General features: G+C 43.3%; 1 protein-coding gene across 2 annotated transcripts in view; it reads left to right on the top strand.

The window, feature by feature from the left end:
• bckdhb (branched chain keto acid dehydrogenase E1 subunit beta) overlaps positions 1-15,659 on the top strand; it is a 372,243-nt gene that overhangs the window by 133,431 nt on the left and 223,153 nt on the right. For both annotated transcript variants that reach the window (XM_068026695.1, XM_068026696.1), the window contains exon 6: positions 737-845. In XM_068026695.1, the coding sequence (XP_067882796.1) occupies positions 737-845 (109 nt within the window). The remainder of the gene's footprint in view (positions 1-736; positions 846-15,659) is intronic.

Here is a 15,659-nt window from a genome sequence, read left to right as displayed (position 1 = left end):
AAAAAACTTTTTCCCTTTCAGGTGTTAAGGAATGCAAGCTCCAGCAGCTCATGGGTACCATCGCCCCTCCAGATCCTTCTTCCCCTTCACTTCCCTCTGATCCCATCCCTTCTCCTAATCTGACCCCTTGCCGTGTATTCATAATACCCTCTGACCTTCCCATCTCTGACGCTGAACGATTTGTACCTAACAAAGGACTCCGTTTTATCCCCTTACACCCCCACCTCAATGAATTTCACGCTTGGCATGACGTTGTGCTCTTCTTACGTCGTCTTTGCCTCAGGGCTCACTTCTTTGACCAGGACCACAGCTGCTCATTATTCTGCCATTAATACTCTCTCTGGCCTAATGCTTTGTCTTTCACCACAAACATTAACACATTCTTTGCCTTTGTCCCATGACATCTTTGTTATTTAATCTCTCCTGCCCTCTGCCCTATCACACACCTTCCCTTTTGTTCTCTTTCCCACCATCACCCCCCTCATCATCCCCCCCCTCACTTGCTTAAAACTTAATACTTTTATCTTTGCCAGTTCTGATGAAAGGTCACAGACCTGAAACGTTAACTCTGCTTCTCCCTCCACAGATGCTGCCTGATCTGATGAGTATTTCCAGCACTTTCTGTTTTTGTTATAGCAGAAAATAACTGTTGGAGACATGTTTGGCAGGTGACTAGTACACCGGCTGATCATTACTAATGTGGGAAAAGTTCTTAAAATCATTTTGTGTGTTACAGGTGGTTATTCCAAGAAGCCCTATCCAGGCCAAGGGATTATTGCTGTCGTGTATTGAGGACAAAAATCCTTGTATCTTCTTTGAGCCTAAAATTCTATACAGAGCTGCCGGTGAGTTTCCAGGTGTTGAGTTTTCTAAGTTTCTGGTACAAAATCACCACAGACTACATTTACTGATTTTGTTGGAACTGATTCAGCAATATAAACTAAGAAATTCAGTGTTCTAATTCATTGGAAAATACAAATGTATTTGGCAGAGGTCAAAACCAGCCATTTATGTATCCTGGAGATCAAATAAGACATTCCTTTTTGTCATCTTTTTTGGTGTTTATGTTGGCTTTCTGCTTTCAGTTCCACTAAGCACAGTAATATTATGCAGCACTTTTCAAAGCCTGGCATTATTTTATTAAGAAAATCATTTTTGGAACGTGATCTTTTTTATATGTTCAGTAAGATTTGAAAGCATTCTATGATCTGTAAGTATAACACCGGGGTAAAAAAAAAGCCTACGTGACAAAGAACAATCAAGTAACACAAAGACTTGAATTCAAAATTCACAGTTTTCTGATTTCAGGAAGAATGAAAATAGAAATATGAAATTGGAGTCCAAAATTGTTTAGAAGATAAATTTACTGCAGTACTTTGTGCTGGGCATGACTCTAGCCAGTGGAGAATTGTGGGTAATCTTGTGACATGCATTGGTCATCAGTTGAGATGTGGGAAACAGCACGTGGATAAAGGGTTCATTCTCTTGAGTGGTGGAGTATTGCAACTGGTGTTCTCCAGGAGAGTCTCAGCTTTTCACAGCATATGTTAGCGATTGGATGAAGAAATGGAGAGTTATATATTAAAGTTTGCAGATGGCAGAAATTTAGGAGGCACAGCAAGTTGTGTGGGTTGGAGCAGAAAGTTACAAAGGGGCACCGACAAACTAAGTGAGTGAGCCAAACTGTGGCAGATGGAGTTTAGTGTGGGGGTGTTAGGTCATCCACTTTGCATCTGAAAAAGACCAATCGAAATTTTTTTCATAGGTGCTGTGAAGGAGCAAATGGATTTTAGGTATCCATATACACAGATCACTAAAAACTAGTACACAAGCACAAAAGGTAATCAAAAAGGTTAATAGAATGTTGACCTTTATCTCAAGGGGAATGGAATACAGAAGTGAGGAAATGATTCTTCATTTGTACAGAGCCTTGGTCAGACTTCATCTGAAGTACTTTTATTTATTTATTTTATTTAGAGATACAGCACTGAAACAGGCCTTTCGGCCCACCGAGTCTGTGCCGACCATCAACCACCCATTTCTACTAATCCTACACTAATCCCATATTCTCTACCACATCCCCACCATTCTCCTACCACCTACCTACACTAGGGGCAATTTACAATGGCCAATTTACCTATCAACCTGCAAGTCTTTGGCTGTGGGAGGAAACCGGAGCACCCGGCGGAAACACACGCAGACACAGGGAGAACTTGCAAACTCCGCACAGGCAGTACCCAGAACTGAACCCAGGTCGCTGGAGCTGTGAGGCTGCGGTGCTAAGCACTGCGCCACTGTGCCGCTCACTACGTTCAGGTTTGAGGATCGACCCTCATGAAAGAGGCTACAGCCTTGGAAAGGGTGCAGCATAGAATCACCAGAATGATACCAGGCCTTTACATGTTAAATTATGAGGAGAACTTGCTTAAACATGACTTGTGTTCTGATCAGTTTGAAAGATTGAGTGGTAATCTAATTGAGGTATTTAAAATGATTGTGATTGAGTATGGTAGATGGAGAGAAACCATTTTCTTTAATGAGGGTATCATGAACAAGTGAATCTTAAAATGAGAACTGGGCCATTTAGGAGAGAAATTGGGAAGCATTTTTTCTTTAAAAGGTGCAAATTTGGAAAACTCCATCAAAAGATGTATGGATGCTGGGTCAATTGATATTTTCAGGACTGAAAAAGAAAGACTTGCATTTATATAGGGTCGTTTAAGTGTTTTGCAGCCAATGAAGTACTTTTGGAGTGTAGCCACTATAATGTCATGTAGAAAACACAGCAGCCAATTTGCACACAGCAAACTCTCACAAACAGCAATGTAATAATGAGATGATCTGTTTTGTGATGTTGACTGAGGCATAAATATTGGCCAGGACATCGGGGATAACTCCCCAGCTCCTCTTTGAAACAGTGTCATGAGATATTTTGCGGCCACCTGAGAGAGAAGATGGGGTCTCAGTTTTAATGTCTCATCTGAAAGATTTTACCTCCAAACGTGCAGCACTCAGTACTGTACTGGAGTGTCAGTTTAGATTTTTGTGCTCAAGCTTTGGAGTGGAATTGATAGATATTTGGGTGAGAGCATCAAAGGATATGGTACAAACAAGTAAATGGAATTGAGGTACAGATCAATCATGATCTAATTGAAAAGTCTTGAGGGGCTGAATGGCATACTTGTGTTTGTTTGTATGTATATTTGCATTCATGTGTATATACATGTCGGTGTATGCATGTATATGAGTGAGTATATGCGAATATGCACATGTGTGTAAATGCATGTATGTGCATATACACACAAGTTTGTGTATGTGTGTGCATGAGCATGTATGAATGTTTATATGGATAGTAGGATATATGTGGCTGAATGCATGTATATGTAAATGCACACAAGCGTATATGTATGTGTGTGTGCGTGTATAAATATATTAAAAACATTTGTCCTCTGGATGAGAGTGATGATAAAGCTGCATTTATTGCCCATCCCTAGGGCTGTGAGGGTGGTGGTGAGACTTCTTCTTGAACTACTGCAGTCCTTGTGAAGTTGCTCCCACAATGGTGTTAGGTGGGAAATTCCAGCAATAATGAAGGATCAGCAATGTATGTCCAAGTCAGGATGGTGTGTGACTTGGAAGGGACTTGGAGTTGGTGGTCTTTTCGTGACTTAAACTGGATGTATGCCTGATTCCAATGTTGTCATAGATCCTCTCTTCAACCCCAGAGAATAAATGGAAGAATTTAAAATACGAGCAGCTGTTGTGGTACAGTTTCCACTGGAAGCAGTTCTGCACTGTAATTGGGCCATTTCAAGAAAGAATAAAATTGATGCATTTCTGGAGATTGAGAAAGATAATTTATGTAAGAGCTAGTGCTGAATACTAAAAGATGATCTGAATAGAACTGCAAATGTGCTTGCATTTCTGGGCATTCAGTGTCCAAACTACCGTGGAAGTCTATTCCAACTTTGTGTGAAATAAAAGCTGCTACTGGTGGGTTAGTTACTGTTGTGACCTAGTGGTATTTTCCTTAGCTGCAGCAGTTACATTCCTAAAGTGGTACATTCTGTTCCTCTGACTCATAAATATAAGTTTTATAGATCTGCAGGAATCATGCCAGTTCTAACCACATGGTGTTAAAATACATGAAGAGCCTCCTTTTTTTAGTAGTTGAACCATTTTGATTGGTCTAAACCTACAGATTGACCCATCACTAATTGGTTTCAGACATTAATTTGAAAAGTTTGTTCGTGGGAACGTAATATTCACAATCTGATTTATGTAAACCAAAGGATGGTATCATTTATTGCAAAATGCCTATATTGCCATATTCTTTCTTTTCTTTCTTTTGGGCCTCCTTATCTCGAGAGACAATGGATACGCGCCTGGAGGTGGTCAGTGGTTTGTGAAGCAGCGCCTGGAGTGGCTATAAAGGCCATATGTTAGAGTTGATACTATATATGTGTTTAATTAAGTATACCTGGTTAAAAGAGAATATTATTAAGATGGGTTTTTATCACAGTATCGTCAGTAGAATTCTACAAAAATATTTAATAAAATAATAGCCCACTATTTTTCCACATGGAATAGTATATTGCTTTGAAGACTAAGTGCTCCTTATATACTTCCCTTCTCCATTAAGTGCCTTTTAACAAGGAGAGAAAAAAAAGCAATGTTAAAATCTAACAATCAAGTAATCTTTGCACATTTAACATCAAAAGATGCTTGCTACAAAATTAAGGTCAAAAACTGTGCTTGGTAGTGGAATTTTATTAATGGTTGACCAATTTCAGGCTGTATGTAGAACAAGGCAAAAATAAATAACTATGATAGAATAGAAAAATACTCAAATTGCACAGTATATTAACTGTACCTTCTGCACAATACCAAACAGAAGAGTTGCCTGTAAAAGGTAATTGGAAGCATTTGGATCTCCACTTCTGTCTGTAGTCTTTGACTAATATGCTAGAAATGTAAAATGCCAGGCAACACTAGCCAAAATAATCAAAATTGAGCTACGGCTAAGTGAACGTACCAAAGTTGTATAATATCTAAGAAGTGTTTGAGGGGTCAGGGTATCCTATCAGCACATAGGACTTTTGTTGAAATCTATTTGAGTACCTCTTGGCACATATAAAGCATGTCTACAGTTAGTTCAATTTTCTAGGGACTGTTCATACTGTTAACAGGTGGTGGCAGTGTTGTATGCATTAGAGATGCCAAATAGTGAAATACTGTATTAACCTGAATTACCTGTTTATAAAGTAATGTTTTGTGAAGTTCAATCTTTTTGATTGCTCCTGTGGAAAATATATCCAGGTTACAGAAATAATATAAAAAAATTCTGTTTCATAACATTTTTAAAACCAATCTTGTTTCAGTGCTGATGCAGACATTAAGATAATGTCTGCCCAAGTCATGGTAGTTTTCTTGAGTTAGGCCAGGGTGGAAATCGGACGGGAACCTGTACTGCCAGGTGCCCGTCTACTTCTACAACCATACCAATCTTTCAGGGACACTTTTGCTAGACACAACAACTGCTCACCCAAATATGGGTGCAAGAATCCCTGCAGCAGCAGTCATTTTTCTGCCTTCTCTTCTTCCCATTCTATAGCAGTCAATCAGACCCTGGAAGAAACACCACCAGGAGCCTGCCAGAATTCATAGTATAAGGCTGATCCTGGGAAAGTCATTGGGATGAGTGGCAGGTTGAAGCCCTGACTTTCCACATTTCCAGGTACTTCGATCACTAATTTCCTATCCTGGCCCCCAGAAATGTATTCAGAGAGTTTTGAACACTTTACTGGCAACCTTTGAAATCAATCTTGTTTAATTTTTGAGTTTTGTACAGTTTGTGCTCAGTGTTCTGCAAACCATCCATAGGCAGCTCAATATCAATCTTGATTTCTTATTTTCCTCCAGACCCCCCTAGCCTCCACTGAAAGCAGTAACTCATGCAATTAGTTGTTGTTAAATTATAGTTCTAAGAAACCGCCACTATTCCATTCCTCACCATAGTGAAGCTACAACACAGGACTACATGCATGCTAAAAGTGGATGCAACATGCTATAGACAAAGTTACGTGATTCCTCAACCAACGACTTATGCCGCAGCTCTGCAGTCCTACATCCAGTCACAAATGGTGGTGGACAATTAAACAACGAATGGGAGGAGGACACTCAGTGATGCTCAGTGATGGCAGAGTCCAGCCTGAGTTCAAAAGACAAGCCAGAGGTGCCGAGTAGATGATCCTTCTTGGTCTCCTCCTGAGGTCCCCCTACATCACAGATGCTTGTTTCAGCTAGTTTATTCACTCCATGCAATATCATTTCAAAGGTCCCTTGAACATCCTGGCTGTAGTGCTGTAGACTTGTGCTCCAGAACTAGCTGCTCCGCTAGCCAATCTCATCAAGTACAGATATACCACTGTCATCTACCTGCCAATGTGGAAAATTTAGCTGGAATGTTGCTGTCCACAAAAAAGGCAGGACAAATTAACTCTGCTGCTTACTGTTCCATTAGTCTACTCATAATCATCTGCAAAGTGATGGAAGGAGTCATCATCAGTACTACCAAGTGGTATTTGCTCACCAATAGCCTGCTCACCAATGCTCTGTTTGGGTTCCAGCAGGACCACCCAGGTGAAAACTTAATTTAAGCCTTAGTCCAAGCATGGACATGAGCAGAAATCCAGAGGTGAGAGTCATAGAGTAGTGACTGTCCTTGGCACCAAGGCAGTATTCAATTGAATGTGGCACCAAGGAGCCAGGGGTAAAACCCTCCTCTGGCCAGATTCATACCTAGGAAGATGTTTGTGATTGTTGGAGGCCAATCATCTCAGCTGCACGAGTACCTCAGGACACTGTTCTCAGCCCAGCTCTCTTCATCAATGATCTTCCCTCCATCATAAGGTCAGAATTGGGGTTGTTTGTTGATGATTGCACAGTGTCCAGCTCCATTCTCAATTCCTCAGGTAATGAAGTAGTCTGTACCTGAATGCAGCAAGACATGAATAAAAATAGAAAGTGCTGGAAACACTCAGCAGGTCTGGCAGCATCTGTGGAGAGAGAAGCAAGGTTAATGTTTCAGGTCAGTGACCCTTCTTCAGAATTGGCAGATATAAGAAATGTAAAAGATTTTAAGCAAGTAAAATGAGGGTGGGGCAAGAGATAACAAAAGAGAAGGTTTGATAGGACAGGGTCAAAGAATAGCTGACCAGAAGGTCTTGGAGCAAAGGCAAACAATGTGTTAGTGGTGTGCTGAAAGACAAAGCATTAGTACAGATAGGGTGTTAATGGACTGAAAACTGAACAGCCACAAGCACAAACATTAAAAAAAAAACAGTGGGTAGGCACATGCAAGTTCCCACCCAAGTCACACACCATCCTGACTTGGAACTATGTCGCCGTTCCTTCACTGTCACTGGGTCAAAATCCTGGAACTCCCTTCCTAACAGCACTGTGGGTGTACCTACCTCACATGGACTGCAGCGGTTCAAGAAGGCAGCTCACCACCACCTTCTCAAGGGCACTTAGGGATGGGTAATAAATGCTGGCATAGCCAGTGACGCCCAGGTCCCATGAATGAATAAAAAAAAATTAGAAACAAAGTAAAATAAAATAAACACAAAAAATAAAAGAAAAAATAACTAAAGATAAAAGTAAAATGATGGGGGGGGGGGGGGGGGGGAGGGTGGTGGTGGTGGTGGGGGTAGTGCCTGACATGCTCTGAAATTTTTGAACTTGATGTTCAGTCTGGCAGGCTGTAGCATTCCTAATCGGTAAATGAGATGCTGTTCCTCGAGCTTGTGTTGATGTTCACTGGAACACTGCAGCAAGCCCAGGACAGAGATGTGAGCATGGGGACGGGGGGGAGTGTTGAAATGGCCAGCAACCGGAAGCTCGGGGTCATGCTTTCGGACTGAGCGGAGGTGTTTTGCAAAGCGGTCACCCAGTCACTGTTTGCTGCTCCCAATGTAGAGGAGACCACATTGTGAGCAGCGAATACAGGATACTACATTGAAAGAAGTACAAGTAAATCGCTGCTTCACCTGAAAGGAGTGTTTGGGGCCTTGGATAGTGAGGAGAGAGGAGGTAAAAGTGCAGGTATTACAACTCCTGCGCTTGCAGGGGAAGGTGGCATGGATCTGATGAAAGGTCAAAGACCTGAAATGTTAACTCTGTTTCTCTGTCCACAGTTGCTGCCAGACCTGCTGAGCATTTCCACCACTTTCTGTTTTTATTTCAGCCATATCAGTGCCCTGGCTACAAGAAAAGAAAATAAAAACTTACATTTATAGAGCGCTTTTCAGGACACCAGACGTCTCAAAGTGCTTTACAGCCAAGGAAGTACTTTTTCTGAAGTGTAGGCACTTTTGTATCACATCCAACAACAGCCTGTCAAAGAAGAACTGGATGAGAGCCCAACTCTGGAGGAAACTGTGACCACCATCAACCAGATGAAGAACAACAAAGCCCCCAGAGCGGATGGAATATTTGCACTCAGACAATTACAAGAAAAGTGTTGTGAGCAAAACAAAGGCCTGTACGTCACCTTCGTAGATCTCACCAAGGCATTCGACACTGTGAGCAGGGATGGACTTTGGAAAAAGCTTGAAAAACTTGGATGCCCACCCAGGCTCCTGGCCATGGTGAAGCTGTTTCATGTAAATCAGCACAGACAAGTCAAGCAAAACAGCAACCTCTTGAGTCCCTTCCGTATCTCCAATGGCGTGAAGCAGGGATGTGTGCTGGCCCTGACCTTATTCACCATCTTTTTCAACATGGTGCTGCAGTGGGCAATGGAAGACCTTAAGGAGGGAGTTTAAGTATGCTTCCGGACTGAGGAAGGCCTTTTCAACCTCAGGCGTCTTCAAGCTCACACAAAAACACAAGAAAAACTCATTCGTGAGCTTCTTTTCGCTGATGACTGTCCTTTCCTGGCCCACAGTCAATCAGACCTGTAACATAGGACAACATACTTTTCCGAGGCGGCACACCTCTTCGGACTAAAAATCAGTTTAAAGAAAACTGAAGTCCTGCATCAGCCTGCACCCCAAGAAGAATATAGACCACCAAGCATTATCATCGAGGGAACCGAGCTGAATGTCGTCAAGCAATATACTTATTTGGGGAGCACATCTTGTTTGATGTCACCATAGACAAGTAAGTGGACAATAGACTTTCAAAAGCAAACAGTACATTCGGCAAACTCTACAAACTTGTGTGGAGCAACCACAGCCTCAGAGCGCAGACCAAACTCAAAGTGTACAAAGCCATAGTCCTCACCACTGTTCTGTATGGCGTCGAGTCATGGGTCCTATACCGCCGTCATGTACACCTTCTAGAGTGCTTCCATCAGTGCTGCTTCCACCTCATCCTCACCATCCTCCGTTGGCAGGATCGCATCTCAAACATTGAAGTCCTGGAAACAGCCAACATCACCAGCATCGAGGCCATCCTTCTACAAAGCCAACTGTGTTGGGCAGGTCACATTGCCTGGATGGACAACAGTTACCTGCCCATGATCGTGTTGTATGGAGCGGTGACCACGGGTAAAAGGAACAGAGGGGCCCCGTGCAAACGTTTCAAGGACTCCTCGAAGAAGTCCCTCTCTGTGAGCCACACAGACCATCGCCAGTGGGAGGCACAGGCCATAGACTGTGAAGCCTGGAGATGCTACATCAGGAGGGCTACAGACACCTCTGAGACTGAACGAAGAACCACCATGAAAAGAGAAAAGGAGGAGGATAGATCCAGTTGCCCCCCGCAGCGACTACAGGCCAAAACATTGTATGTTTTCAAGAAGGAGTGAGATATAGCTGTTGGGGCGACAGGGATCAAAGGTTATGGGGGGAAAGCGGGAACAGGTTACTGAGTTGGATGATCAGCCATGATCATAATGAATGGCGGAGCAGGCTCGAAGGGCTGAATGGCCTACTCCTGCTCCTATTTTCTATGTTTCTGTGACTAAACCTTCATTTGTATCCTGACAGTCACGGATCGGCCTGACTCGCCACCAGCGGGCCTGCAACCGATGACTACAACCTTCCCAAAATCTTCGTCCACGGAGAAATGCCAATATAATATAGAAAATGCAACAACCAAAATATGCTGAGCAAGCTTTCACAAACAGCAGTGTGATAATGACCAGATAATCTGTTTTAGTGATGTTGGTTCAGGGATAAATATAAATATAACTTTTGGGGTATTATTGGTCATATTTGTTTTCTGCTACCCTTGTCCTCAAAGACTTCAATTCTCTGAAAATTTTCTCCAGCTAGAAACTTTTTTTTTGTTGTCATCTCTCCAATCTTCCTCATTCTCTGTTTCCTTTCCATTGCATTAATCTCATCCAGTGCTTTACGAATGTAGCAAAAATATTGTCCATCTTCTTGCCTTCTGCAGCAGAATAGGACATGGAATTTATGTGTTTTCCTTCCTTCGATATTTCTTTATCATTGCTAATTCCAATTGAATCCCACAGATCTAAAATCCAGTCAGTTTTCCTTCCTTGTGTTCCCCTATATTCAAATCATTGTCATTGTGATTCTTTCAAGTAAGGCGGAAACTGGTGGAAAATGTAATGTTGGTGGTAGTTCACCCAGGGTGACTTTATGTTAGTGATTCAAAGGGCAGATCTAATTTACAGCCTCTTGAGTCGCTGGTTATATGCAAAATTCTATAAAATGTTGCCGACAGATAATGGTATAGTGCCAATGTTTACTAACATGAATGGTGATGGCTAACTTATTGCCCTGAAAGCTGCAGGCAATACTTGTTTTATTATGTTTGTGCACTTCAATTTTTCTTTTAGAATAGTGGAGAACAAAACTTATTACATACACTAAAAAGGGTTTATGTTGAATTTTACGAGGTGGTGCCTCTTTAGCATTGCAAAATGGTGTTTCTGAATCTCGTATTCTGCATTCTTTCCTTGCGATTTCTCAACAGTGCTTTTTACTACAAGAAGTGGGCCTCACTTTATCCGTGTAGAGCCCTTCACTAAAAGAATGCAGTTTAGGTTCCATAGAAGATCTTGTGACTTTTGGCAATGCTCCCTTTTTTTCCCCTCACAAACTAACATGCTGCAGTTTGCATTGCAGTGATTTAATTGTGATTTCTGCGACTTACTCATTTTTGAGTGTCAGCAATGGTCATCTTTCATGTGTGTGAAGGTTCAGTTTTAGGTCATTTTGACAGCAGCGAGAAATTCTCTTAAGTCACAGTAGTCGACAGCTTTATATTCTTGTTGTCCTAAATGCAGCAAAGGAAGCTGGGAAATCCATTTGGCCATTCCAATTGACCTGAAAATAGAGTCCTGAAAGGGACTTTTTAAATTTGTTCAGGGGAATACAGGTGTTGCTGGCTAGGCCAGCATTATTGCCCATCCCTAATTGCCCTTGAGAAGGTGGTGGTCAGCTGCTTTCTTGAACTGCTGCAGTCCATTTGGGGTAGGTATACCCACAGTGCTGTTAGGAAGGGAGTTCCAGGATTTTGACCCAGCGACAGTGAAGGAACGGTGATATAGTTCCAAGTCAGGATGGTGTGTGGCTTGAAGGGGGAATTGCAGGTGGTGGTGTTCCCATGCATCTGCTACCCTTGTCCTTCTGGGTGGTAGAGGTCGTGGGTTTGGAAGGTGCTGTCTAAGGAGCTTTTGTGTATTGCTGCAGTGCATCTTGTAGATGGTACACACTGATGCCACTGTGCGTCGGTGGTGGAAGGAGTGAATGTTTGTGGATGGAGTGCCACTTAAGCGGGCTGCTTTGCCCTGGATGGTGTCGAGCTTCTTGTGTGTTGTTGAAGCTGCACCCATCCAGGCAAGTGAAGAGTATTCCATCACACTCCTGACTTGTGCTTTGTAGATGGTGGACAGGCTCTGGGGAGTCAGGAGGTGAGTTACTCACTGCAGGATTCCTAGCCTCTGACCTGCTCTTGTAGCCATGGTGTTTATATGGCTACTCCAGTTCAATTTCTGTTCAATGGTAATCCCCAGGATGTTGATGGTGGGGGATTCAGCGATGGTAATGCCATTGAATGTCAAGGGGAGATGGTTAGATTCTGTCTTGTTTGAGATAGTTATTGCCTGGCACTTGTGTGGCACGAACGTTACTTGCTGTATCACAGGAGCTGATTGTACAGACCTTGCCAGTTCAAACTGGGGTAATCAGAGGAAGGTGTATTCTTATCATCAGAGATACATTGGTGGAGCTATGCCATGTGCTGCAGGCTGTCCTGCAGACCACCTCCAGGAATGCAAAGACACAACCTGTGGTTTTATAGCTCAACAGGCTTTTAGGTTACAGTAGGGAAGGGCATCAACTCATGTTTTATTCACAGATATGTCACCATTTTTGTTAGAGTAGCATCTTCAAATGCTTCTGGGGGAAGGGACCAAGAACCTGGTGTGGGTTTAAGACTGTTTTCAATGGCAGCATTTCCTCGAATGACGCTTCTGACGCCTTACGTCATTTTCACAATTTCCAGTTTCCTGGCCTCAACCACCTCCTCTTCACTATAGACGTCCAATCTCTCTACACCATCCATCCCCCACCAGGACGGTTTGAGGGCTCTCCGCTTCTTCCTTGAACAGAGGCCCAACCAGTCTCCATCCACCACCACCCTCTTCCGCCTGGCCGAACTTGTTCTGACATTGAACAACTTCTCCTTCAAATCCACTCACTTCCTTCAAGTAAAAGGTGTTGCTATGGGTACCCGCATGGGTCCTAGTTATGTCTGTCTTTTTGTGGGATATGTCAAATGTTCCTTGTTCCAGTCCTACTCAGGCCCCCTCCCCAACTCTTTTCCCGGTGCATTGATGACTGTATCAGTGCCCTTTCCTGCTCCCGTCCCAAACTGGAAAACTTTATCAACTTTGCTTCCCATTTCCACCCTTTACTCAGCGAGTATCGAAATAGGACAATAGCACAGATGAACGCGTGGCTTAAGAGTTGGTGCAGGAGGGAGGGTTTTAGATTCCTGGACCACTGGGACTGTTTCTGGGGAAGGTGGGACCTGTACAAGTGGGACGGTCTACATCTGAACCAGAGGGGGACTAACATCCTTGCTGGCAGGTTTGCTAGTGCTGTTGGGAAGAGTTTAAACTAATTTGGCAGTGGGAGGGGATGCAGACTCCGAGCAGAATAGGGACACAGCTAAACACAGGAAAGCGATCAAGTCAGACGGAATACAGCCGAAGTAAGTTTCAAGGGAGTAAGACCAGGATGGAAGGCCTCGACTTCAATGCCAGGAGCATTGCAAGTAAAACGGATGAGTTAAGGGCAAGGATTGTCACGTGGAATTGTGATATAGTAGCCATCACGGAGACATGGTTGAGGGAGGGGCAGGATTGGCAGCTCAATATCCTGGGATATAGAATCTTCAGGTGAGACAGAGGAGGGGGTAAAAGAGGAGGGGGCATTGCAATATTAGTTAAGGAGTCAGTTACTACAGTAAGGAGAGATGATATCTTGGAGGGGGCATCCAATGAAGCTTTATGGGTAGAGTTTAGGAATAAAAAAGGGACAGCCACATTGCTAGGTGTTTATTATAGACCCCCAGATAGTCAGCGGGAAATTGAGGAGCAAATATGTGCGCAATTTGCGGAGGTGTGTAAAAATAATAGGGTAATTATATGAGGTGATTTCAACTTTCCCAACACTAATTGGGATAGTCATCATGTTAAGGGCTTAGATGGAGTGGAGTTCTTAAAATGCAGACAGGAGTACCTTTTAGCTCAAAATGTAGAGGATCCAACAAGGGAGGGTGCAGTGCTGGACCTAATTTAGAATTTAGAACATTACAGCGCAGTACAGGCCCTTCGGCCCTCGATGTTGCGCCGACCTGTGAAACCATCTGACCTACACTATTCCATTTTCATCCATGTGTCTATCCAATGTCCACTTAAATGCCCTTAAAGTTGGCGAATCTACTACTGCTGCAGGCAGGGCGTTCCACGCCCTTACTACTCTCTGAGTAAAGAAACTACCTCTCACATCTGTCCTATATCTATCACCCCTCAACTTAAAGCTATGTCCCCTCGTGTTTGCCATCACCATCCGAGGAAAAAGACGCTCACTATCCACCCTATCTAACCCTCTGATTATCTTATATGTCTCTATTAAGTCACCTCTCCTCCTCCTTCTCTCCAACGAAAACAACCTCAAGTCCCTCAGCCTTTCCTCGTAAGACCTTCCCTCCATACCAGGCAACATCCTAGTAAATCTCCTCTGCACCCTTTCCATAGCTTCCACATCCTTCCTATAATGCGGTGACCAGAACTGCACGCAATACTCCAGGTGCGGTCTCACCAGAGTTTTGTACAGCTGCAGCATGACCTCGTGGCTCCGAAACTCGACCCCCCTACTAATAAAAGCTAACACACCATATGCCTTCTTAACAGCCCTATTAACCTGGTTAGCAACCTTCAGGGATTTATGCACCTGGACACCAAGATCTCTCTGTTCATCTACAGTACCAAGAATCCTCCCATTAGCCCAGTACTCTGCATTCCTGTTACTCCTTCCAAAGTGAATCACCTCACACTTTTCCGCATTAAACTCCATTTGCCATCTCTCAGCCCAGCTCTGCAGCCTATCTATGTCTCTCTGTACCCGACAACATCCTTCGGCACTATCCACAACTCCACCGACCTTAGTGTCATCTGCAAATTTACTAACCCACCCTTCTACACCCTCTTCCAGGTCATTTATAAAAATGACAAACAGCAGTGGCCCCAAAACAGATCCTTGCGGTACACCACTAGTAACTAAACTCCAGGATGAACATTTGCCATCAACCACCACCCTCTGTCTTCTTTCAGCTAGCAAATTTCTGATCCAAAGCTCTAAATCACCTTCAACCCCATACTTGCGTATTTTCTGCAATAGCCTACCGTGGGGAACCTTATCAAACGCCTTACTGAAATCCATATACACCACATCCACTGCTTTACCCTCATCCACCTGTTTGGTCACCTTCTCGAAAAACTCAATAAGGTTTGTGAGGCACGACCTACCCGTCACAAAACCGTGCTGACTATCTCTAATGTACTTATTCTTTTCAAGATGATTATAAATCCTGTCTCTTATAACCTTTTCCAACATTTTACCCACAACCGAAGTAAGGCTCACAGGTCTATAATTACCAGGGCTGTCTCTACTCCCCTTCTTGAACAAGGGGACAACATTTGCAATCCTCCAGTCTTCCGGCACTATTCCTGTCGACAATGACGACATAAAGATCAAGGACAAAGGCTCTGCAATCTCCTCCCTAGCTTCCCAGAGAATCCTAGGATAAATCCCATCTGGCCCAGGGGACTTATCTATTTTCACACTTTCCAAAATTGCTAACACCTCCTCCTTGTGAACCTCAATCCCATCTAGCCTCGTAGCCTGAATCTCAGTATTCTCAACAACATTTTCTTTCTCTACTGTAAATACTGACGCAAAATATTCATTTAACACTTCCCCTATCTCCTCTGATTCCACACACAACTTCCCACTACTATCCTTGATTGGCCCTAATCTAACTCTAGTCATTCTTTTATTCCTGATATACCTATAGAAAGCCTTAGGGTTTTCCCTGATCCGATCCACCAATGACTTCTCGTGTCCTCTCCTTGCTCTTCTTAGCTCTCCCTTTAGATCCTTCCTGGCTAG

Source organism: Heterodontus francisci, chromosome 3, assembly GCF_036365525.1.
Source record: "Heterodontus francisci isolate sHetFra1 chromosome 3, sHetFra1.hap1, whole genome shotgun sequence".
Classification (NCBI taxonomy): domain Eukaryota; kingdom Metazoa; phylum Chordata; class Chondrichthyes; order Heterodontiformes; family Heterodontidae; genus Heterodontus; species Heterodontus francisci.
This window is presented reverse-complemented; position numbering and strand designations above follow the sequence as displayed.